We start from the raw sequence: 22632 nt of genomic DNA on the forward strand, positions 1-22632 counted from the left end.
TTTAAAAAAAAAAAAGAATAGATGGGCAGGCAGAGCAACTGAGCCCATGCTCTAGAGCCCACAAGCCACAACTACTGAGCCCACGTGCTGCAACTAATGAAGCCCTCACGCCTAGAGCCTGTGCTCAACAACAAGAGAAGCCACCGCAATGAGAAGCCCAGGCGCCTCAACAAAGCCCACGCAAAGCAGCGAAGACCCAACAGAGCCAAAAATTAAATAAATAAATAAATGAAAACAGAAAAAGAATAGATGGGCAGTGTAAGCAGAGAGATGGAAATTCTGAAAAAGATGAAAAGGAAATGCTAGAGATTTCTAGCAAAAACACTGTAACCAAAATGAAGAATGCCTCTGATGGACATGTTGCTAGACTGGACACAGATGAGGAAAGAATCTCTGAGCTTGAAAATATCTCATGAGAAGCCTCCAAAGATAAAAAGCAAAAAAAGTTAAAAAAAATAAAGACTGAAAAAATCCAAACACTCACCAAGAATTGTCGGACAAATGCAAAAGAAGTAACACATGTGTAATAGGAATACCAGGAGAGAAAGAGAGAAGGAAACAGAAGAAATATTTGAAGAAATGACTGAGAATTTCCCCAAATTAATGTTAGACCCCAAACAGATCCAAGAAGCTCAGAGCACACGGAGCGGGATGAATGCCTCCCCCACCCCCACCAAAAGACAAAAACAAAAACACTATACCTAGGCTCGTAATTTTCAAACTACAGAGAGGCAGAGATGAAGAAAAAAGTGAAAGAAGGTAGAGGAAGGAAACACTTCACCTACAGAGGAGCAAAGATAAGAATTGCACCTGACTTCTCAGAGCCAGGGAAGCAAGAGGAAAGTGGACTGAAGCATCTAAAGTGATGAGGAAAAGAAAACACCCACCTGGAATCCCGTGCCCTGCGAGATTATCCTGCAAAAGTGAGGGAGAGATACAGACTTCCTCAGACGAACAGAAATTGAGGGGATTGTTAGCGCTGAGCTGTCTTGCCAGAAATGTTAAAGGATGTTCTTTATAGGGAATGAAAATGATGTAGGTCAGAAGCCTGAATCCTCATAAACAAAGAGCATAAGAGAAAGAAGTGAAAGTACAATAAAAACCTTTACTTTCTCTCATCTTAATTGATATAACAGGTAATAGCTTGTTTAAAATAATAGTAACGATGCATTTATGTATAAATGAGATTAATGACACCAGTCAAATAAGGGATGGGAGGGAGGGATTAGGATTATTTTGTTATTATAAGGCACTCATACTACCCATGGAGCAGGATGGCGTTACCTGAAAGTAGACTTGGATTAGTTGTAAATGGTATATTACAAACTCTAGGGCAAGCTTTTTAAAAAATTATTATTATTTAATTATTTAATTTTTGGATGCATTGGGTCTTCGTTGCTGCGTGCGGGCTTTCTCTAGTTGTGGCGAGCAGGGTCTACTCTTCGTTGTGGTGCACGGGCTTCTCATTGCAGTGGCTTCTCTTGTTGCGGAGCATGGGCTCTAGGCGCGCGGGCTTCAGTAGATGTGGCTCACAGGCTCAACAGTTGTGGCTCGCAGGCTCTAGAGCACAGGCTCAGTAGTTGTGGCGCACGGACTTAGTTCCTCTGCAGCATGTGGGATCTTCCCAGACCAGGGCTCAAACCCATGTCCCCTGCATTGGCAGGTGGATTCTTTACCACTGTGCCACCAGGGAAGTCCTAGGGCAACCATTTTTTAAAGAGTAAAACAAAACAAAAAAGTATAACTGATACGCTAGGCGAGAACTGATGAAAAAAGAAAAAGTGGAATCACAAAATGCTCAGTTAAAACCACAAAAGGCAGAAAAAGAGTGAAAGAGAAAACAAAGAGCAAGGCCAATAAATTAAAAAACAAGACCAAACTCTATATTGTCCATAAGAAATCCACTTTAAATATGAAGACACATGTAGATTAAAAGTAAGTGGATGGGGGAGTTCCCTGGTGGCCTAGTGGTTAGGATTCGGCGCTTTCACTGTGGAGGCCCAGGTTCAGTCCCTGGTTGGGGAACCATCCCGCGTGCTGCCAAAATACAAAAAAAAAAAAAAGGAAATGGATGGAGGAAAGCATACCATGCTAACACTGGTTAGCAGGAGTAGCCGTATTAATTCAGAAAGAGTGGACTTCAGAGTAAGGAAAGTCATTAGGGATAAAGAGGCGTGTGACAAACTGATGAAGGGGTCGGGGAGGCAGAACAGTCCTTACTTGTATATGTGCCAGAGTACCATGAGGCAGAAACTGACAGAACTGCAAAGGGGCACAGATGAATCCACTGTCATTGTTGGAGACTCAACACCCCGCTATCAGAAATGGACAGAGCAGGGCCTTCCCTGGTGGCGCAGTGGTTGAGAGTCCGCCTGCCAATGCAGGGGACACGGGTTCGTGCCCTGGTCTGGGAAGATCCCACATGCCGCGGAGCGGCTGGGCCCGTGAGCCATGGCCACTGAGCCTGCGCATCCGGAGCCTGTGCTCCGCGGTGGGAGGGGCCACAAAAGTGAGAGGCCCGCCTACCGCAAAAAAAAAAAAAAAAAAAAAAGAAATGGACAGAGCCAGCAGGCAGAAAATTGGTAAGGCCATCTTTGAACTCAGTTAACACCATCAATCAACTGGATATAAAGAACATCTATAGCCTATTTCATCTAACAACAATGGGATACATATTCTTCTCAGGCCCACATGGAACATTTATCCAGAGAGTCCACATTCTAGGCCATAAAACACACCTTAACAAATTTTTTAGAATAAAAATCATACAGCGTCTGTTCTCAGGCCCCAATGGAATCAAACTAGAAATCAATAACATAACTGAAAATCCCAAAATACTTGGAGATTATGCAACATACTTCTAAATAACACATGGTCAAAGACAAAATCTCGAGAAATTTTTAAGTATTTTGAACTAAATGAAAATGAAAACACCAAATGTATGGGGTACGGTGAAAGCAGTGCTTTGAGGGAAGTTTATAGCAGTGAGTGCATATGTTAGTAAAGAAGAGAGATCTAAAACCAATCATTTAAGCTTCCACATTAGGGAACTACAGAAAGAAGAGCAAATCAAATCCAGAGTAAGCAAAAGAAAATAAATAATAAGAATTAGAGCAGGAGTCAGTGAAAGTGAAATAGGAAATCAGTGAAACCGAAAGCTTGTTCTTTGAAAAGATCAATGAAATCAGTAAACCTCTAGCCAGGCTAACTAAGAAAGAAAGTGAGGACACAAGTACTAATACCAGAAACTAAAGAGGGGACATCATGCAGATCATAGGGACATTAAAAGGCTAATAAAATTACTCTGAACAACTGTGCTCACAAATTTGATAACCTAGGTGAAATGGACCAATTCCTTGAAAGACACAATTTGCCAAAACTCACAAGAAAAAAATAAGGCAATCTGAATAGGCCTATATATATTAAAGAAATTGAGTCAACAATTAATAATCTTCCAAAACAGAAAGCACCAGGCCCAGATGGACTCACCAGTGAATTCTACCAAACATTTAAGGATGAAATTATTCCACTCTTTTTCGCAGAATGGAAGCAGAGGAAATACTTCCTAACTCATTCTATGAGGCCAGCATTACCCTAATACCAGATCCAGACAAAGACAATACAAGAAAACTACACACCAAAACCCCTCATGAACGTAGATAAAGAAATCTTCAACAAAATATTAGCAAATCAAATCCAACAATGTTTAAAAAGAATTATACATCACCACCAAATGGGATTTATTCCAGGTATGCAAGTCTGGTTCAGTATTCAAAAATTAATTAATGTGGTCCATCAGATCAACAGGCTAAAGAAGACTCACATCATCACATCAGTTGAAGCAGAAAAGGCATTTGACAAAACCCAAGACCTATTCATGGTAAAAACTCAGCAAATTAGCAACAGAGAGGAACTTCCTCAACTTGACAGAGGATCTACAGAAAACCTATAGCTAAATCTACTTAATCATGAGAACCTCAAAGCTTTCCCACTAAGATTAGAAACCAGACAAAGATGTTCCCTCTTTCCATTGCTTTTCAACATCCCTGGAGGTCCTATAGCTAATGTAACAAGACAAGAAAAGCAAAGGCATACAGATTGAGATGGAAGAAATAAAAATTGTTTTTGTTTGCAGCTGAACATCTATGTAGAAAATCTCAAAGAACGGACCAAAAAATGAGCTCATAAGCAGTTATAGCAAGGTTGCAGGATACAGTTACTACATAGGTCAATCACTTTAGTATATCCCAGCAGTGAACAAGTGGAATTTGAAATTAAAAACAATACTGTTTACATTAGCAACCCTAAAAATTAGATTCACACCTAAGTGTGAGTTCACACTTAGGTGTGAATCTAACAAAATATAAGACGTCTACTAGGAAAACTACAAAACTGATAAAAGATCTCAAAGAAGAACTAAATCAATGTAAAGATATTCCACGTTCATGGATAGGAAGACTCAGTATTGTCAAGATATTGGTTCTTCCCAACTCAATCTATAGATTCAATGCAATCCCAATCAAAGTCGCGGCAAGTTATTTTGTAGATATTGACAAACTGATTCTAAAATTTATATCGAGAGGCAAAAGACCCAACATAGCCCTCAGAATCCTGGGGGAGAAGAACAAAGTCAGAGGACTGACACTACCGCACTTCAAGACTTACCATAAAGCTTCGGCAATCAAGAGAGTGTGGTTTTGCAACTACCGAAGCCCGTGCACCTAGAGCCCGTGCTCTGCAACGAGAAGCCACCACAATGAGAAGCCCGTGCACGACATCCAAGAGTAGCCCCCGCTCACTACAACTAGAGAGAAAGCCCACGCAAAACAACGAAGACCCAATGCAGCCAAAAATAAATAAATAAAATAAATAATTTTTTTTTAAAAAGAGAGTGGTTTTGGCCAAAGCATAGATAGGTCAATGGGACAGAACAGAGAGCCCAGAAATAGACCTACATAGATGTGGATCTTTGACAAAGGAGCAAAGGCAATCCAATGGAGCAATGATAGTATTTTCAGCAGATTGTACCGGAACAACTGGATATCAACATACAAAAAAAAAAAAAATCTAGACACAGACCTGACACCCTTCATGAAAATTAACTCAAAATGGATCACAGACCTAAACAAAATGCAAAAATGTAAAACTCCTAGAAGATAAAATAGAAAATCTGGATGACCTTGGGTATAGAAATGACTTTTTAGGTACCATACCAAAGACAGGATCCATGAAGAAATAATTGATAGGCTGGACTTTATTAAAGTTAAAACTTCGGTGAGGGACAATGTCAGGAGAAATGAGAAGACAAGCCACAGACTGGGGGAAAATCTCTGCAAAAGACACATCTGATAAAGGACTGTTATCCAAAATATACAAAGAACTCTTAAAACTCAACAATAAGAAAACAAACTGATTTTAAAATGGAGCAAAGACCTTGCTAGACACCTTCCCAAAGAAGATACAGAGATGACATATAAGCACTTTAAAAGATGTTTCACATCATGTGTCATCAGGAAAATGCAAATTAACAAGGAGACGCCATCACACAGCTAGGAGGGTGGCCAAATTCCCGAGCACGGACAACACAACATGCTGGCGAGGATGTAGAGCAACAGGAGCTCCCGTTCACGGCTGCTGGGCCTGCAGGACGGTGCAGCCGCTTGGGAAGACGGTGTGGTGGTTTCTTACCAAACTAAATACACTCTCACCACATGATCCAAGGATCACGCTCCTCAGCGTTTACCCAAAGCAGCTGAAGACACGTCCACACGAAAATCCTGTATATGGATGTTCCCAGCAACTTTATTCCTAATCGCCAAAACTTGGAAGCTGCCAAGATGTCCTTCAAGGTGAATAAACAAACCGTGGCCCATCCAGACAATGGGATATTAGTCAGCAAAAGAATAGAAAGAAAAAAAAAAAGAAAAGAAATGAGGCATCAAGCCATGAAGAGACGTGGAAGAAACTTAGATGCACATAGGAAGTGAATCTGAAAGGTCACACAGGGATTCCAACTCTGTGACATTCTGGAAAAGGCAAAACTATGGAGACAATAGAAGACCAGGGGTTGGGAGGGGAGAGATGACCAGGTAGAGCACAGAGGGTTTTTCGGGCCGTGAAAGTGTTCTGTATGACACTGTAATGGTGGATCTCTGTCAGACCCACAGAGTGGACGACACTGCATGTGAACCCTGGTGTAAGCAGTGGACGCTGGGTGACGATGATGTGTCGGCATAGCTTCTTCAGGTGTGACAGATGTCTCCCCTTGGTGGGGATGTTGATACTGGGGGAGGCTGTGTGTGTGGTGGCGGGGTATATGAGAAGTCTCTTTGGCTTCTGACCAGTTTTGCTGTGAACCTAAAACTGCCTAGGAAAAGAAAGTCTATTTAAAATAACAGTAATAATGAAGGTTTAGCATAAGAAAACACCCACGTGATTCAGAGCTGCCTGAGGGAGACTGGGGTCCTCCCCGCCACTGCAGATGATGCTCTGTGTCTGCGCTGTTGTAAAAGGATGTCCACAACGTAAATTCATAAACACAGAATTGTGGATTTGCGAGCGTGTGTGTGACCCTGGGAGTAGCCTTCCCTGACTTCTGTGTGGACTTGGCCTCCTGCTGCGGGCCAGGCACCCTGTGCTGCGGTTCCAGGCCTGGAGGAGGTTAGGGGCTTAGCTCCTGGGATCGTCCAAAGCAGACTCTTTACAGTGATGTCAGAGCTGCTCGTGGGTTGTTTTTATTTTACTTTTTTTTTTTTTTTTTTTTTGCGGTACGCAGGCCTCTCACTGTTGTGGCCTCTCCTGCTGTGGAGCACAGGCTCTGGACGCGCAGGCTCAGCGGCCATGGCTCCCGGGCCCAGCTGCTCTGCACGTGGGATCTTCCCGGACCGGGGCACGAGCCCGTGTCCCCTGCATCGGCAGGCGGACTCTCAACCACTGCGCCACCAGGGAAGCCCATGGGTTGTTTTTAAGAAGCCATTAGGAGGCGTTCTTCCAGCCCCTTCCCTCTGTGACCATGTCTTGGTGTTGAGTGGAGCCCAGCAGTGACCTCTGTGCTTGACCTCAGACAGGCCGACGGTCGCAAGGTGCTGCGCTCGAGCATCCGCGAGTTCCTGTGCAGCGAGGCCATGTTCCACCTGGGCATCCCCACCACGCGGGCCGGCGCCTGCGTCACGTCTCAGTCCACCGTCGAGCGGGACGTGTTCTACGACGGCAACCCCAGGCCCGAGCAGTGCGCGGTCGTGCTGCGCGTGGCCCCCACGTTCCTCAGGTAACGCCCGTCCTCGTGCTCCTGTGTCGCCCCGGTGGCCGGAGTGCACCTGCCCGGCCAGGGTGCAGGGCCTGGGGCGACCAGAGGAGATCGCCCAGTGCAGGCTCTGGGGCGGTGTGTCCAGAGCTGTGGACCTGGAGTTTATGACCAGGAGCTACATAAGATGCACCCAGAAAACGGCCTCGCTGTGCTGCTGGACGAGCGGCCGTGACGCCTGGTGTGCCCGCTTCCTCTGGCCCCTTTCACTGACTGGAGGCCTCCTGGCTGCTGTCTCCAGCGGGGCCTGTCAGTCCTCGACGTCACCACGCTGTCTGGCGTCGGGTGCTCAGTACTGACCACCTGAACCCAGAGTCGCCAGGAGGTGGCTGTGGCCGTCTGGCGGGGTCAGGTGACCCAGGCCGACCCTGTGCGTCAGCTGTCACCAGCTTTCCGTTTGTCCTCCGGGGGTGGAGGTGTCGGGGCAGGCGTTGGCCTCGTCCTGGGAGACCCGGGGCCTCCGGGCACAGCTGCACTAGTGGCCTTTGGACCAGGTCGTCTTTGCTGTGAGCTGATCTGTGTCTCGTAGGGTGTTCAGGCAGCGTTCCTGGCTTCCACCCACGAGCTGCTGGTAGTAACCCCCATCGTGACAACCAAAAATGCCTCCGGACGTTAGCCCGCCCCCTGGGGGCTATAACTGCCCCACCGCTGAGCCTGCGGGTCACCCCACTACAGGACGCCGGTGACGGGCGCATCCCTCGGTGTGGGAGGCCGGACACAGAACCCCTCTCGTCCCTGCAGGGCGGCCGTGGCATTCCCGGCCCCATGCACCCCGGGAAGTGCCCTGTGTCTGCCTGAGTCACTGAACGGCCAGCTACATTTGGTGGTTTGTCCCCCCTGCCCCGCCACGAGGGCTAGCAGCACCCTCCCTCCTTCCTTACTCGTGAGGGGGAGGCATCACATTTAACCTGTTGTCAACGCGGGTCTTCCCTCCAGGTTCGGATCCTTTGAGATCTTCAAGTCCTCGGACGAGCACACGGGGCGCGCAGGCCCCAGCGTGGGGAGGAACGACATCCGAGTGCAGATGCTTGACTATGTCATCAGCACTTTCTACCCCGAGATCCAGGCCACCCACGCCAGCGACAGCGTGCAGAGACACGCCGCCTTCTTCCGGGAGGTCGGTGGGAGCTGCCCCCCCCGGGGGCAGACGCTGGGTGCCCGGCCCCAGGGGCAACTTCTCAGATACGGCTGAGGGTCGGGGTCCTGGGACAGACCCCAGGTCACTGTTGGAGCAGCATCGAGGGGCCACGTGGGGAGCTTGGGAGGGAATCAGGGCTGGTGGGTGCTGGGCCTCCCGCGTGGGGCCTGTGTTCACGGTGGCCCCAGACACACACCCTTGGCCTCTCCATTTCCCCCAGAACTCTTAGGCGTCGTCTCACACGACAGTCACAGTTGTGGGAGGTGGTGCAGCCTCAGCCAGTGAAACAGGCAGCAGGGCGAGGGGTCGGCCTGAGGGCCGGAGGCCACTGTCCTGCACCTGTCACTCCTCGGACCCCACTGCAGCCGCACTGTTGCCTCTCGTCTGTCACGCGGGTGATAGGGGGCGGCAGCGGGGCTGTTTGAGCCCCTCTCCCTGCAGCCCAGGGCGAGGCGGGGCCCTGGGCACAGCATCTGGACCTGGGCAGTTCTCGCCTGAGAATGTGTAACTTCCTCCCTTGTTTCCACGTGGTCATCCTACGGGGCCTGAGTCATGGGAATGTCCAGGTTCCCTGACTTTTCTGGTTTGGATTAAAGCCAAAAAACAGTGAGTACATGAGAGAGAGAGGGTGTATGTGAGGAACAGAGCCACTGATGTCAACTCATCCAAAATACTTTTCCTTTCTTAACCGTCCTTGGTTGTTCTGCCCACAGCTGAGCGTCAGCTCACAGGACAGGACACGGTCGCTGGCTCGGGGGGCGGGGGGCAGAGGGGAGCACCCAGCGGCTGTCCTGTGCCACTGTTGCAGGTGACGCGGCGCACGGCCCAGCTGGTGGCTGAGTGGCAGTGCGTGGGCTTCTGCCACGGCGTGCTCAACACGGACAACATGAGTATCGTGGGGCTCACCATCGACTACGGGCCCTTCGGCTTCCTGGACAGGTGGGCATCCCGCCGCCTGCCAGGGGGCCCTGGCAGGGAGGCACGTGACAGCGCGGGCATCTCAAGGCGACGGGAAGGACCTGCAGGGCTGTGTGGCTGCTCTTGTTAGTGTTTTGTTCGGTGTTTAATTCTCAGCAAGGCCTGGTCAGCCAGCCATCCCCAGAGCAGGAGTCCCTGGAGGGTTCTGAGCACAGGAGCACTTTAAACAGCACCCTCTCAGCTCCCGGGTGGAGAGTGGGCTGAAGGGGCGGCCGCGGGGGCCGCGCTGGAGTGCGGCTCCCCTGCTCTAGAGGCTGCGGGGCCCCGTGGGGCAGGCAGTGGAGCGGCAGCCACCCAGGGCCTGCACTGTCCTCGGCAGGTCCTCTCAGGCAGCTCCCGGCTCTCCCCACGTGGCAGGTATGACCCCGACCACGTGTGCAACGCCTCCGACACCGCCGGGCGCTACTCGTACAGCAGGCAGCCCGAGGTGTGCAAGTGGAACCTGCAGAAGCTGGCGGAGGCCCTGGACCCCGCGCTGCCCCTCGAGCTGGCCGAGGCCATCCTGGCAGAGGAGTTCGATGCCGAGTTCCACAGGCACTACTTGCAGAAAATGCGCTGGAAGTTGGGCCTTGTGCGGGCTGAGCGGGAGGAGGACAGCGCCCTGGTGGCCAGGCTCCTGGAGACCATGCACCTGACGGGTGAGTGTGGGTAGGGCGCGTGCACCACGTTGTGGTGAAACAACATGAAACCGACCTTTAACGTCTCGGTGGCTTTAAGCACATTCACCTTGTCTTGCAACCATCACTGCGTCTACAGAACTTTCTCGTCTTCCCAGACGGACATCTGCACCTGTGAAGCGCCAGCTCCCCGGCCCCTCCCCCCACCCCTGGTAACCTCACGCCTGCTTTCTAAGAACTCGCCTCCTCCAGGGACCTCAGGCAAGGGGATCATGAGGCTCTTCTCCCCGTGTGTCCAGCTCACCCCATGCAGCACGACGTCCTCCATGGTGGTCATCCCTGCTGTACGGACAGTCTGTGCGGGTGGCCTGCCTTTTGCTCGTCCCTGGTCTGTGGGACACTTGGGCTGTTCCACCCTGTGGCCGCCATGCATAATACCGCTGCTGTGAACACAGACGTGCCATGTCTTTGCGTTCCTGTTTCCCATCCTCTCCAGGGTGCCGCTCCGGCTAGGACGCCTGGTTCTGCGTGGCAGAAGTGGCCGAGCCAGCGTCACTTACTGTTCCTGCTCTTGGGGGAAAAAGCTCTGTCGCACACGAGTGTGATGCGAGCCGTTGGCCTGTGTACACGTGGCTTTTCTCAAGTAGAGGATGTTTCCTTCTGCCCCTCACTGGGTGTTTCCACACTGGGCCTCAGTTGAGATGATCACCAGGTTTTACTTCCTCATTCACATCCTGTCTTAGTTCAAACTGCCTCTCACGGTCTGGAAGCTGGGGGTCGAGGATCAGGGTGCCGCCTTCTGGCTGTCCTCACACGGCAGGGTAGGGAGCAGGGGCACGACCCTCGTGACCTACCTCCCAGAGGCCCCCGCTCCAAACACCATCACCCTGCAGAGCTGGGTTTCCATATATGAATCGGGCAGGGGACACACACCTTGCGTTCTGGGGATAAACCCTGCTTGCTCCTTCTGCTGTTTTGCTGAGGTTTCTTTTACATCTGTATTTACAAGGGATACTGGTCTGTGGTTTTCTTTTCTTGTGCTGTCTTTGTTTGGCTTTGGTATCGAGGCAGTGCTGACCTCATGAATGAGTTAGGAAGCGTTCCCTCCTATTTGTCAGAAGAATCTGAGAAGGACTGGTGTTAATTCTTCTTTAAATGTTTGGTAGAATTCACCAGTGAAGCTGTCTGGTCCTAACATTCCCTGTGTTAGGAAGTTTCCAGTCTCCTTACTTGCTATGACTATTTAGATTTTCTGTTTCTTCTTGAGTCAGGTTTGGTAATTTATGTGTTTCTGGGAGTTTGTGTCATCTATGTTATCTAAATTATTACAGTGTTTTCTTAGTCTTTTATTTCTGTACAGTCTGCAGTGATGTCCCCACTTTTATTTCCTTTATTACCTGTGTCTTTTTTTCTTTCTTAGCGTAGCTAAAACTTTGTCAGTTTTACTGATCTTTTCAAAGAACCAACTTTGGTTTCAGTGATTTTCTCTTGTTTTTCTCTATTTCATTTATCTCTGTTCTAATCTCATTTCCTTCCTTTATGCTACTAACTTTGGTCTTATTTAGTTTTCTACTTCTTTAGATGTAAGATTAGATTATTGATTTGAAATCTTTTTACTGAGAAGTAACTGGCGTATGGCATTATATAAGTCTCAGTTGTGCTACATGATCTGCTGTATAACGTGAAATGATCACCACACAGTTACAAGTTTATTTTTTTCTGGTGATGAGAGAAAAGCTGCTCTTTTAGCGCATTTACAGCCATAAACCTCCCTCTGAGCACTGCTGCTTTTGGTTCATGCCTCTGAGTATTTTCTAATTTCCCTCGTGATTTCTTTGTAGACCCAGTAGTTGATTCATTTTCACATTACTTGTGAATTTTCCAGTCGTCCTTCCATTTGTGACTTCATGCCATCGTGGTTGCAGAAGACACGGGTCTTTTCAGTGTATTAAGACTGGTTTTATGGCCCAACACGTGGTCTGCTGTGGAGAACGTGCATCTGAGAGCTTGGGTGGAGTGTCGTGTCTGTTGTTCACGTTGTTTCCTCGTTGACCTTCTGTCCACGTGTTGGGTGGTGACGTCCCAACTCTTACAGAACTGCTCGAGTCCACCCTTCAGGTTTGTTTGTTTGTTTTTAAATTGGAGTGTAGTTGATTTGAAACGTTTTGTTCCCCTTCAGTTTTGCGAGTCTTTGCTTTGTGTATTGGGGGCTCGTTTGGTGCATGTTTGTAATTGTTACATCTTCTTGCTGAACTGACTCATCAATACATAATGCTCCTCTTCGTCAAGTTCTTACATAAAGTCTATTTTTCTGATGTCAGCGTAGCCACCCCAGCTCTCTTTAGGTTACTATCAGTATGCAAATCATGGGATATTTTTTCCATCCTTTTGCTTTTGACTTATGAGTCTACAGCGAGTTATCTTACTGTAGTTGGATCATGGTTTTTTGTTTTTTTTTTATCCGTTCTGCCAGTCTCTGCTCTTTGAATGGACACTTTAATCCATTTACTTTTTTTTTTTTTTTTTGGTTTGCAGCATCTTTGTTCCCCAACCAGGGATTGCACCCGTGCCCTCAGCAGTGAAGGCACAGAGTCCTAACCACTGGATCAGGGAATTCCCTAATTCATTTACTTTTAAAGTAATTACTGATAAGGGAGGACTTATGCTGTTTCGCTCTTTGTTTTCTGTCTTACACCATTTTTGTCCTTTATTTTCTCTGTTACTGCTCTCGTGCTTAGGTGATCTTTTGCAGTATACCGTTCTGGTTTCCTTCTCATTTTCCCTTGTGTCTGTTTGTTTTTTGGATGTTTCCTTGGGGGTTTTGGTGACAGTGTTTTAGCAAGTTGCTGAGGCCCTCACAGCGTCTGTCTGTGTCACGTCCTGTGCCGTCTCGACCCTGCAGCTCCTGAAGCAGGCGGTGCTAACTGCCGCGACAGTGACGAGGGCCAAGGCCCGGCCTCGGTGCCTTCACTGTATTTACCCATCTTACAGATGAAGAAACCAGGCTTGGAGGCCTTGAGAGACTGAGTGACTCGTCAGGTTCAGAGTGGGGGCTGAGCTGGGAGGACTGAGGGGAGGGCTCAGGAGTCCCCAGCCTGACGCTGAGCAGGGCACCACACACGTGTTGGATGAACACGTATGGTCCTCTGGTGATGGGACGGTGCCCTGAGCAGCTGCGTGTTCCAGGTGCTGACTTCACAAACTCCTTCTACCTGCTGAGCTCCTTCCCAGCCGGGCCGGAGTCTCCGGACCTGGACGAGTTCCTGGCCACGCTGACTGCACAGTGTGCCTCTCTGGAGGAGCTGAGGCTCGCTTTCCGACCCCAGATGGATCCCCGGTGGGTACTGGGGTCTTGCTTCCCTAGCATTTGTTTCTGGAAAGGGAGGAACATTTAGAACGAAGCCTTTGGGAGGACGCTGGAGACGGAGTGCCCAGGCGGCCGCTCCACTCCCAGGAGTGGGATGGTCAGACCCTGGCTTTGTGGCACTGAGGCCCTCTGGTCAGAGGAAAGGATGGAGATGCTGACACAGGAATGGGGAGGCCAGGCAGCACAGGCTGGGGCACGGTGGTCTCTGCTCTGGGGAGGCTCCCCAGGAAGAGCCTGGGTGTGGGCCTGCAGACTCCAGCCAGACCAGGCTTTCTGCGCCATCGTGTCACGTCCTGAGGGTGCAGCTCAAAATCCATCACCAACGTGTCCCGTCCCATGGCAAACAGGCATTTAGTGCAGCAGTGCGGGGAGGGGCTGAAGCTGGCAGGACCTGCTGAGCATGGAGCCAGGGGAACTGGGGAAGGGGGTGTCAGGGGCTGCCCTGCCCCCAGAGGTGGAGAAGCGTCCAGCCCTGTGATCACTGTGGGAGGAGCTGGCAGCAGTGAACCTCTCCCAGAGGGACTGGGTCCTGGGTTGGATGTCAGTCGGTGGGTAGCTGCTGGCAGGGAGCCGGGGCCAGCCCGGGTCAGCCTGCGGCGTCCGTGTGCCCCGTCACATGCGGGGGCTGCGGTAGAACAAGGGCGGACGGCTGGTAGCGGTCCCACGTCTGCTGCATCCGTCGGACCCAGGCTCACCACTGGTGGGGCTGGGGCCAGGGCAGCGGCGGGGACGACGTGGCCTGGGGCCCCTCACGCGCCCGCTCCACGCAGGCAGCTGTCCATGATGCTCATGCTGGCGCAGTCGAACCCGCAGCTTCTGGCGCTCATCGGCACGCGGGCGAGCCTGGCGCGGGAGCTGGAGCGCGTGGAGCGGCAGTCGCGGCTGGAGCAGCTGAGCCCGGCCGAGCTGCACAGCAAGAACAGGAGCCACTGGGCCGAGTGGCTCCTGGAGTACAGGTGGGCCCCCGCCCCCCACACCCCGCCCCCAGTGGGGACCCCAGGGCCGCGGGGCGGGGCTGCTCTGCTGACGCTCGGCTCGGGTGTGACTCCAGAGCCCGGCTGGAGAAGGATCAGGAGGCCGCCGGCGACACCGCGGCCTGGCAGGCCGAGCGCGTGCGCGTCATGCACGCCAACAACCCCAAGTACGTCCTGAGGAACTACATCGCACAGGGTGCCATCCAGGCCGCCGAGAGCGGAGACTTCTCAGAGGCAAGCGGCCCGCCCGGCCCTCCCCTCCTGGTCCCCTCCCGCTGCCGGGGAGGCGGGTCCCAACAAACACTGCACCCCCTGCTCTCCTCCAGGTGCGGCGGGTGCTGAAGCTGCTGGAGACCCCTTACCGTGGGGAGGGGGAGGCCGCCGAGGCCTGCGAGGTCGCCGAGCCCGAGGAGGCCAGTGGGGAGGCCGGTGGGGCAGCCAGCCGGCGGCACTCGTACAGCTGCAAGCCCCCGCTCTGGGCCGCGGAGCTGTGTGTGACGTGATCGTCGTAACCGCCTTGGAGGCCTCCACACAGGAGCCCCGAGGCCCGAGCCCTCGAGTCCACGAGGCGAGGCGGCGCCCGCCCCACCCGTCTCTCCATGACGGCAGAGATGCCCAGTCAGGACCTGACCCGTCTCTGTCCGATGCCGACTCGGCAGCACCGCCCAGCCCCCAGGCTCTGCTCCCGGCGACAGGCTGCTTTGCGCCAGGACTGCTCAGCTCAGCAGAGGGGACCGGCGGACGCACAGCCCCCGCCCACCTCGCCAGCCTGGTGGGGGACGCAGCCCCTAAATAAACTGGCAGCTCCCTCGGTCGCCTCCGCCTCCGTGTGTTCGCTCTGCCCCCGCCCCGGCCCAGGACCCGCCCGGTAGAGAGAGGCGTGAGTGGGGCGGGCAGCACCTTTATTGCAGCGCAGGCACCCCCGCCGGGGCCGCACAGGCCTCAGGCGTCCTGGTAGTAGCTGTTGAAGTTGATGCGCAGCAGGAAGTCCTCCAGGTGGGGCTGGTAGCCGCGGTTCACCAGCTTGCTCACCACTGGGGGGAGGGCGTCAGTGAGCAGCTCAGCCCCGCCCCCACCCCGCCTGGCCCTGCCCGGCCCCAGGGGAGGGTCACCTTTGAAGAGGAAGTGGGAGTAGTACTTGAAGGTGCTGTAGGACTGCTGCAGGAGGGCGAAGTTGGGGTGCTCGGGGCCGCGCCAGGGCTGGGCGATGAGCTGGCTGCGGAACTTGAGCACCAGGCTGAAGGTGCTGTGAATGATGTTCATGACCGGCGCCGCCTTCTCCGTCAGCAGGCCCCTGGGGGGGCAGGCGGGGGCTGCGGTGAGCGCGCCCGACGCGGGGGACACGGGGGACGCGGCCCCGGCCCCGCGCCTCACCTGAACACAGCCTTGTGCAGGTACTCGGCATGGGCGCGCTGGATGTCCTCTAGGTCGCCCACCGAGGCCAGCCTGGCCTGGAACTCACACCAGGTGACATGCAGGATCTGGTTGGCGATGTAGCCCTGTATGACCTTCACGAAGTGCTGCATCTCATGCTTGAACAGCTGTAGCTGGCGGAACTGCACCGAGCCGGCTGCGTGGCTCACCCGTGCTGCGGGGGGGGGGGGGGGGGGTGTTGAGCTACAGCCACGGGCTGAGGGGACACCGGGGCCCCGCCAGGCTCACCTGTGCGCTTGAGGTGGAAGCAGACATCCTTGAGTGTCCACATCATGAGCTTCAGCTGCAACAGGAAGGAGAAAATGCCGCTGTACCTGCTCAAGCAGCCCTCGGTGACCACGATGTTGAGGGGCCAGTCAACCTGCCAGGGAAGCCAACTCAGCACGCCTGCGTCCCGGGACCGTCCCCCGCCCATCTGCACAAGGGGGCCCTGCTCACCTTGTACCTGAGCTCCAGGCAACTCAGCACGTCCGGGGCATTGGGGGCAAAGGTCTCGGGCAGGAACTTGAGGGCGAAGGAGAGGTTGGCGGCGTGCGGCGTGTCGCCGTGCAGGCTGTACTGCAGGGCCTTGCTCAGCACGGAGTTGAGCACCAGCGGGCTGAGGAGCTCCCCAGGCGTCTGTCCCGCCCCGAGCTGCAGCAGCAGGGCACGGGTGTCCCGAGGCGTCCCGAGGCCTCCAGGCCCCCTCCCGCAGCCCCACCTGTGCCCGCCCCACCCGGGCCTCACCTTCTCGAAGAGCAGGTCGCTGAGGGACTGCGCAAACTCCCCGTCCTCCATCAGCAGGAAGTGCCGCAGCGCCTCGAAGTGTGCCCCGAGGTGCAGCTCCACGAAGAAGTAGTCGACTGCGGCCTTGTTCACCAGGGAGACGCTGGCAGGAGGGGCCAGGCGTCACTGGCCGGCAAGGCGCGGAGGGCCGGGTGGGGAGGGCCGGGCGGGGCAGGTGGGCGGGCACTCACTGGGCAGCCAGCGGGGCCGTGATGGAGTGCTTCATGAGCACGGGCAGCGGCAGCAGCTCGCTCAGCTGCACTGCACTCGCGTCTGCGTCTGACTGGGCCCCGGGGTCCTCGGGGAGGGCAAAAGCTCGGGGCAGCCCGTGGTGCAGGAGGCGGGCAACGGGAGGCTCTGCTGCAGGGGTGACACGGACCACGGTCCCGCACCAGGGACACGCTGGCCAGGCTCCCTCCCGCCACGGCCAGCCCACTCACACATGGCCTCGTAGCTGTCCGGGTACCGCTCCAGGCAGTACTGCCCCGCCAGGCCTGCCAGGTAGGCCTGCTCCCTGTCCCAGCGCTGGGCCGCCTCCTCGCCAGGGCCTGGGCTGCTCCGGGTGTCTACGCCCTCCTGAGACAACCCAGCCTCAAGGAGCCCGCCTGTTCCCCTCGAATGGGAGAGGACGGACTGGGCGGGGGGCATCCCCCGCGTGCTGCCCAGTCCCAGGGCGGAGCCCTCACTGCCCACGACAGGCCAGGCGGGGGCAGGGGGCCCACCAGCAGCACACGCTGCCCCGACTCCTGGTCCCCAGCCCCTGACCCCGTCTGCCCTGACCTGTGAGCTCGGAGGGCCACTTGGAGAGAGGTCCTGGGAGTCCCCACTCGCCCCCGGGCCTGAGCGGAACGAACGGGGTGGGAGGGGGCGTCAGGGCCCAGCACCTGCCGCTGGACAGCGCCCCACCAAGTCCCCGGGGCAGCCAGCTTCTCACCCGCCCCCCGGGCTCACCGACGCCCCCCGTCACAGGACAGCCCTGGGGGCCCCACTGACCTGGCTCCTCAGGGATACTGTCTTCCAGCGCAGTGGGCGCAGCCTCCGCAGACAGCAAGTCCTGCAGGCCAGTCTCCTCCCCACGGCCAGAGCCGCCTGAGGCCGTCTCTGCAGGCAGCCGTGGCTCGTCTTCCCGGGCAGGGCTCTGGGCTCCCAAGCTGAGGCCTGACCGGGACCCATGGTCAGGGGGCGCCCAGGGGGGCCCGGGCACGTTGGGCTCAGCTTCCCCTGAGAGCAACCCCAGCATCACACTGGACTGAGACACGTGTCCGTGGACGTTCCACCGTGGCCGGGAGGGGGCCACATCCCACACGTTCTCCCCCACCCTGATGCTGGCATCAGACACGTGTCCGTGGACGTTCCACCGTGGCCGGGAGGGGGCCACATCCCACACGTTCTCCCCCACCCTGATGTTGGCATCAGACACGTGTCCGTGGACGTTCCACCGTGGCCGGGCGGGAGCCATTCCAGAAGCATAACCCTCTGTGGGAACACCAGGCTCTGCCACTTGCCCGCAGAGCTGCCCCGGGTCCTGGCTGCTCTCCTCCTGGCAGGAGGGGTGCTGGGGGGGGTGCGCGTAAGGCAGAGCCACCCGCCCATCTGGGACACATGTGTCCAGCTGCACGTGAGTGTCCTCCCGCAGCCGCTGCCCCTCACTGCCCAAGCTGCCTCCTGCAGTCTGCAGGGCCCCTGGGGAAGCTGGGGCGGCCACAGACGGCCTCAGGATGGTTCTGAAATCGTACTCCTGTGGCCCGGAGGGCCCTGTGTCCGCTGCTGCGGACGGAGCCAGGGGAGGCAGGTCCGAGCCAATGGTCTGCAGCGCCTCGTCCAGGACGGGGGCCGCGCTGGTGAGCACAGGCTGCTCAGCCCCCTGGGCCGTGGGCAGGAAGTCTCGGATGCTGAGGCCCACAGAGAACGGCCCCGGCCCCTCCGCCTGCTCTGACAGCGGGCCTGCTCCTGGCCCTGAGCCGCAGGCCCCAGCTGCTGGAGGCTCGAGGGGCTGCGGCGTCAGCACGCTCTGCCTGTCGGGGCTGTCCCAGGCAGCCTCATGCCGCCCCTCATGCCCAGGATCACAGCTGCCGCCTCCGTCGGGGTGCTCAGGGCCCAGAAAGGAAGCCTGAAACACAAGTGCGCATTGGTCCCTCCCATTATCCGGCTCTGTCCCCCAAGTTCGGTTCTGCACCCAGCACCAAAACCCATGACAGGGGGGCAGTGGGGACACAGGCCAGGCACGGGGCAGCCAGCTCGGAGCCCCACGCTATGTGCCCTGGGTCCTGCCCCGGCCCCTCGCCCGGGAGCGGGCACTCACCTGGAAGCGGGCACCCGGGAGGATGGCCAACGGCTCCAGGGGCTTCCCCTCCGCCATGTCTTCCAGCAGCTCCTGAAATTCAACCAGCAGGATGTGCGGCGGCAGCCGTGGGGGTGGAAGTCACAGCCCCACCGCCCGCAACTGTCGGGCACCGCGATGCGGCGGGGCTCACGCGGCACTTGGCTCGCAGCCCGGCTGGCGCCCAGCACCACCTGTGTCGTCTGAGGGCAGCACGGCCTCTCCGGGTCACGACCCCTCTGAACACGCGATGAGAGCCTTACTCATGCTCCTCCAGCGGGCACACAGGAAGGTCTGCGTGCGACCTCAGGGCTTCTGAGTCCCCGGGGGGCCGGGGAAGAGCTCCCCTGTGAACAGCAGCGCTACCTGAACGCGTTTCTGATCTTCTAAGAGAAAACGAAGCCGAGCGCCGGCCAATCTGTGCCTCTGGACCTTCCACAGCGCCTTCTGCTCCCGACGAGCTGCCTCTGCAGACAACTTGCTGTAATGATCCACCAGGGCCTGCCTGTAGCCACCAAGAGAGGACTGGTCACCATGGTCACCCCACTGTCCAGCCAGTGCCCCGTGGGCTGGAGGCTCTCCATGGCAGAGACCCCTGATGGGCAGTCCACATGCCCAGCACCTTCCCCGGGCAGGTAGCTGCTCCCGCAACACCTGCAGGGGCCTCGCTGGGCAGGTCTTTCTGGCCCCCAGACTAGGAGCCCCCAGCGGGCAGGCCCAGTGAATTCACTCCGCAGAGTGAACACCAGGTGAGCCCCTACACAGCCTGAAGCAGAGGGACTGGCGAGGGGCCGGGGGCTGCCCAGGGCCTCTAGGAGGTGAGGCCTCACTTCGTCAGCTGCGTAAAAGGCAACTTCCCGTTCTGCTGGCGCAAACCCCAGAGAACTGATTATCAATGCAAAAGGGTACACAGGGTGCAGTGTAAACATTTTATTTGCTTCATTCAAAGCTGGCCTGGCATGTTAACACCCAACGATTTTGATCCTCTCGCCATCAGGAACTGGTTTCAAACCTGGACCGGCCATTTTTAATTCGGTTGTCACAGGCCAGGGACACAGCCTCTACACCTAGTTTCCTCCTCGTGTGAACAGGTGAATAATGTCTACTCACACACACACACACACACACACACACACGTGTGTACACACAAGACAGCACGGATGCACGGGCACAGGCATACACGCACTCATCACTTGCTGGCTCAGTCATAGCTCCATAAACTGTCCCCAAGGTCAGGACAACTGAGACCCCGAGACGGTGAGCAGGAAGGGACAGCCCCTCCCACAAAGGGCCCCCCTTCGAGATGCCAGCTCTGCTGCCAGCTTATGGGAAATGCAGGGGAGGGCGGGACAAGCTGATGGCACAGCAAGAGACAGACTCGCAGATACTGTGCTGGAGAAATTCCTGTTTCTCTGTCAAACTGCTAACAGGTTTAAGAAAAAATTAGAAAAACAGGAGCTGTTTAACTTAAAAGAAACAAAGAGACAGAGAGGCGACAGGAACACAGTGTGTGCCCCAACCCTGAACCCGAGTCCACACAAACCGACCGCAAGGAGACCTTCTGAGCTCAGACCACTACTCTTCCGGCCTGAACGTACACCTGCAAGGTGTCAAAATAAAAGGTAAAGGCCCATCAAAGATCAAACGAGCCACGGTGTCCCCACGGTGCCCTCGTCCCAGGGAGGCCGACCCGGAGTGGCCACTACGCCTGCGGCCACCTACCTGGCCTTCCTCTCCAGCTGCTCCTCCAGGGCCTTCAGCCTCCTCTGCCGGTCCCGGAGCTCACGGGCGTAGCTGAAGTCATCATCCAGCTCCTCCTGCCTGGCCGCCCGGCGGCGCTGCACAACACCCCCGGCGGCCCCGCTGGTGAAGCCGCCTCCCCGAGCCTGTGCCACCCCCGGGCCAACCCCACCCACCTCCTGGTCCTTCACAAACTGCTCCTTCAGCCTCTGAAACTGCTCTCGCTTCTGGGCATCCAAGGCCATCCGCTCAGACAGCTGCCGATCTGTGACAAGACAGTAAGGGGCATGTTATGAGGAGCCCCAGCAGGCAGCCCCCCGACGCAGAGGGGGACCCGAGCCACACGCACCGCTGAGCGCGCTCAGGACCCTGGACGCCGCTTCCCGGGCCTGGACGATTAATTCTTGTTTTGCAATTTCCATTCGTAATTCCTGAAAAAGACCACCAGTGATTGACGCATCTAATCCTCCCTCCCATGCCCCTGGGATGGCCTGGGAGAGGGGTCCGCTCAGACCCTGGGTGGGCTCTGGGGGCACGGTGCCCACCCCACACAGTGGTGAGGCTGGTTCCCAGGCAATTGATACACTCTCCCAGAGCAATCTGGAGCCAAGACCCCAGGCCTGTATGCCCACCCTGAAGGGGACGGGCTTCCCTGCGGGGACGGAGGGCCAGGCCAGGCCGCCCCAGCAGGGTGTACAGCCTCCTCTGCACCTCCAACGCTCACCCCCGCCACTTGCTCTCTGGGGTCTGCCCAGCCCACATCTCCCTGCTGCCCACCAGGTGCCGGGCCAGGAAGGACTTTCCATCAAACCCCTCCCCAGGCCACAGGAGGCGCAAAGCTTGGGCCCCAGTACACCTGCCCCTCCTGAGCAGGAGGGGAGCCCACTGTCCAGCCCACGCTGGGAGGAGGGGGAGAGAGAGGCGCAAGGAACCCTGGGAGGAGGGGGAGAGGCGCAAGGAACCCTGGGAGGAGAGGGAGGCGCAAGGAACCCTGGGAGGAGAGGGAGGCGCAAGAAAAGGCCCGTGGCCCAAGGCGCCCCTCCCTCACCTTCTCCTCCTTGCTGATGGAGCTGTGGCGCGCCACCCTCTCCATCCGGCCCACGTAGATGGCACAGTCCTTCTCGATGTCCTTCAGCTCCTCGAGGGAGAATATCACCGAGACGCGAGGGACCGGGACATCGGAGCAGCAGAGGTAATGCTGCCGAGGAGGGAGGACCTGCCGTGAGCCCGGAGGCACTCAGACCCACACCCCTCTCGGCCTCCCTGTTTCTGGCGACCCACGCGGACAGCCTGCTTCCGCGGACAGCCTGCTTCCTCGGACACCCTGCACTCCTCGCTGGCATCCTCCACGGCTCCAGGACATCACAGGCTGGGCGGGTTTCCGCCCAGGCCAAGGCTGCCCTGTGGCAGAAGCCAGGTCTGCCTCCCACAAATAACACTTCAGAAGAAGCTGCCCAGAGCCGGACACGCCCACACGCACTTCCTAAGGTCAGCTCAGACAGGACTGCCCCAGCCGCCACGCCCTCCCCCCAGGGCCGAGCCCACCATGGTGTCCCGCCCTCCCCGCAGCCAACCTCTGAGCTGCTCCTGGGGCCTCACCAGTATGAGTCTCCTCCCCTGCATGGGCCGCTCCCACCCAGCCCTGAGCCTGTCCTGGCCGCTCCAGTCTGATCTCAGCCCTGCACTCGGCCGGCTGCTGCCCCCTGATCCAGCCTGCACTCGGCGGTTCCACTGCCAGGAACCCCCAGGTCCACACGCCTGGCCAGCCTGCTCGGACATCAGACAGCACCTCCAGGCAGAGGCTGCCGGTCCACACCCCACCACTGCCACCCGGCCATCTTCCGCAGAGCCTCAGCCGCACGGAGCGCGGCCAAGCCCTGTGAGCGCTGCACAAGACCCCCTGGGTCCACCTGCCTGGCGACGCAGCCCATCCCTGCCCTGCCGGGGCGGTTTCCAATGCAGAGGAGGGCAGGGAGGAGCCCGCTGCCCCCCGGCC

General features: G+C 56.3%; 2 protein-coding genes across 8 annotated transcripts in view; one reads left to right on the forward strand and one right to left on the reverse strand.

The window, feature by feature from the left end:
* The window catches only part of SELENOO (selenoprotein O), a 19819-nt gene extending 4631 nt beyond the window's left edge, over nucleotides 1-15188 (forward strand). The window contains exons 2-9 of one of the 2 annotated variants that reach the window (XM_033405347.2): nucleotides 7064-7267; nucleotides 8240-8420; nucleotides 9250-9380; nucleotides 9777-10057; nucleotides 13223-13373; nucleotides 14174-14359; nucleotides 14455-14611; nucleotides 14704-14880. In XM_033405347.2, coding sequence (XP_033261238.1) covers nucleotides 7064-7267; nucleotides 8240-8420; nucleotides 9250-9380; nucleotides 9777-10057; nucleotides 13223-13373; nucleotides 14174-14359; nucleotides 14455-14611; nucleotides 14704-14880 — 1468 coding nt within the window. Of the gene's footprint in view, nucleotides 1-7063; nucleotides 7268-8239; nucleotides 8421-9249; nucleotides 9381-9776; nucleotides 10058-13222; nucleotides 13374-14173; nucleotides 14360-14454; nucleotides 14612-14703 lie in introns of both variants that reach the window. The other variant, XM_004279607.4, reaches the window with a different exon arrangement.
* TUBGCP6 (tubulin gamma complex associated protein 6) overlaps nucleotides 11729-22632 on the reverse strand; it is a 25722-nt gene continuing 14818 nt past the window's right edge. For 2 of the 6 annotated variants that reach the window (XM_033405344.2, XM_049694580.1), the window contains exons 10-25: nucleotides 21685-21834; nucleotides 20986-21067; nucleotides 20813-20901; nucleotides 20619-20734; nucleotides 19263-19401; nucleotides 18879-18950; nucleotides 17570-18686; nucleotides 17017-17415; nucleotides 16768-16936; nucleotides 16538-16679; nucleotides 16250-16444; nucleotides 16040-16172; nucleotides 15752-15965; nucleotides 15490-15671; nucleotides 15278-15411; nucleotides 11729-14309 (exon numbers count right to left, since the gene is read on the reverse strand). In XM_033405344.2, coding sequence (XP_033261235.2) covers nucleotides 15320-15411; nucleotides 15490-15671; nucleotides 15752-15965; nucleotides 16040-16172; nucleotides 16250-16444; nucleotides 16538-16679; nucleotides 16768-16936; nucleotides 17017-17415; nucleotides 17570-18686; nucleotides 18879-18950; nucleotides 19263-19401; nucleotides 20619-20734; nucleotides 20813-20901; nucleotides 20986-21067; nucleotides 21685-21834 — 3291 coding nt within the window. In that variant the 3' untranslated portion in view covers nucleotides 11729-14309; nucleotides 15278-15319. Of the gene's footprint in view, nucleotides 14310-15277; nucleotides 15412-15489; nucleotides 15672-15751; nucleotides 15966-16039; nucleotides 16173-16249; nucleotides 16445-16537; nucleotides 16680-16767; nucleotides 16937-17016; nucleotides 17416-17569; nucleotides 18687-18878; nucleotides 18951-19262; nucleotides 19402-20618; nucleotides 20735-20812; nucleotides 20902-20985; nucleotides 21068-21684; nucleotides 21835-22632 lie in introns of those variants that run through there. The other 4 variants (XM_012536662.3, XM_049694579.1, XR_007470191.1 and 1 more) reach the window with 4 other exon arrangements.

The sequence above is a fragment of the Orcinus orca genome, chromosome 11, assembly GCF_937001465.1.
Source record: "Orcinus orca chromosome 11, mOrcOrc1.1, whole genome shotgun sequence".
NCBI lineage: Eukaryota > Metazoa > Chordata > Mammalia > Artiodactyla > Delphinidae > Orcinus > Orcinus orca.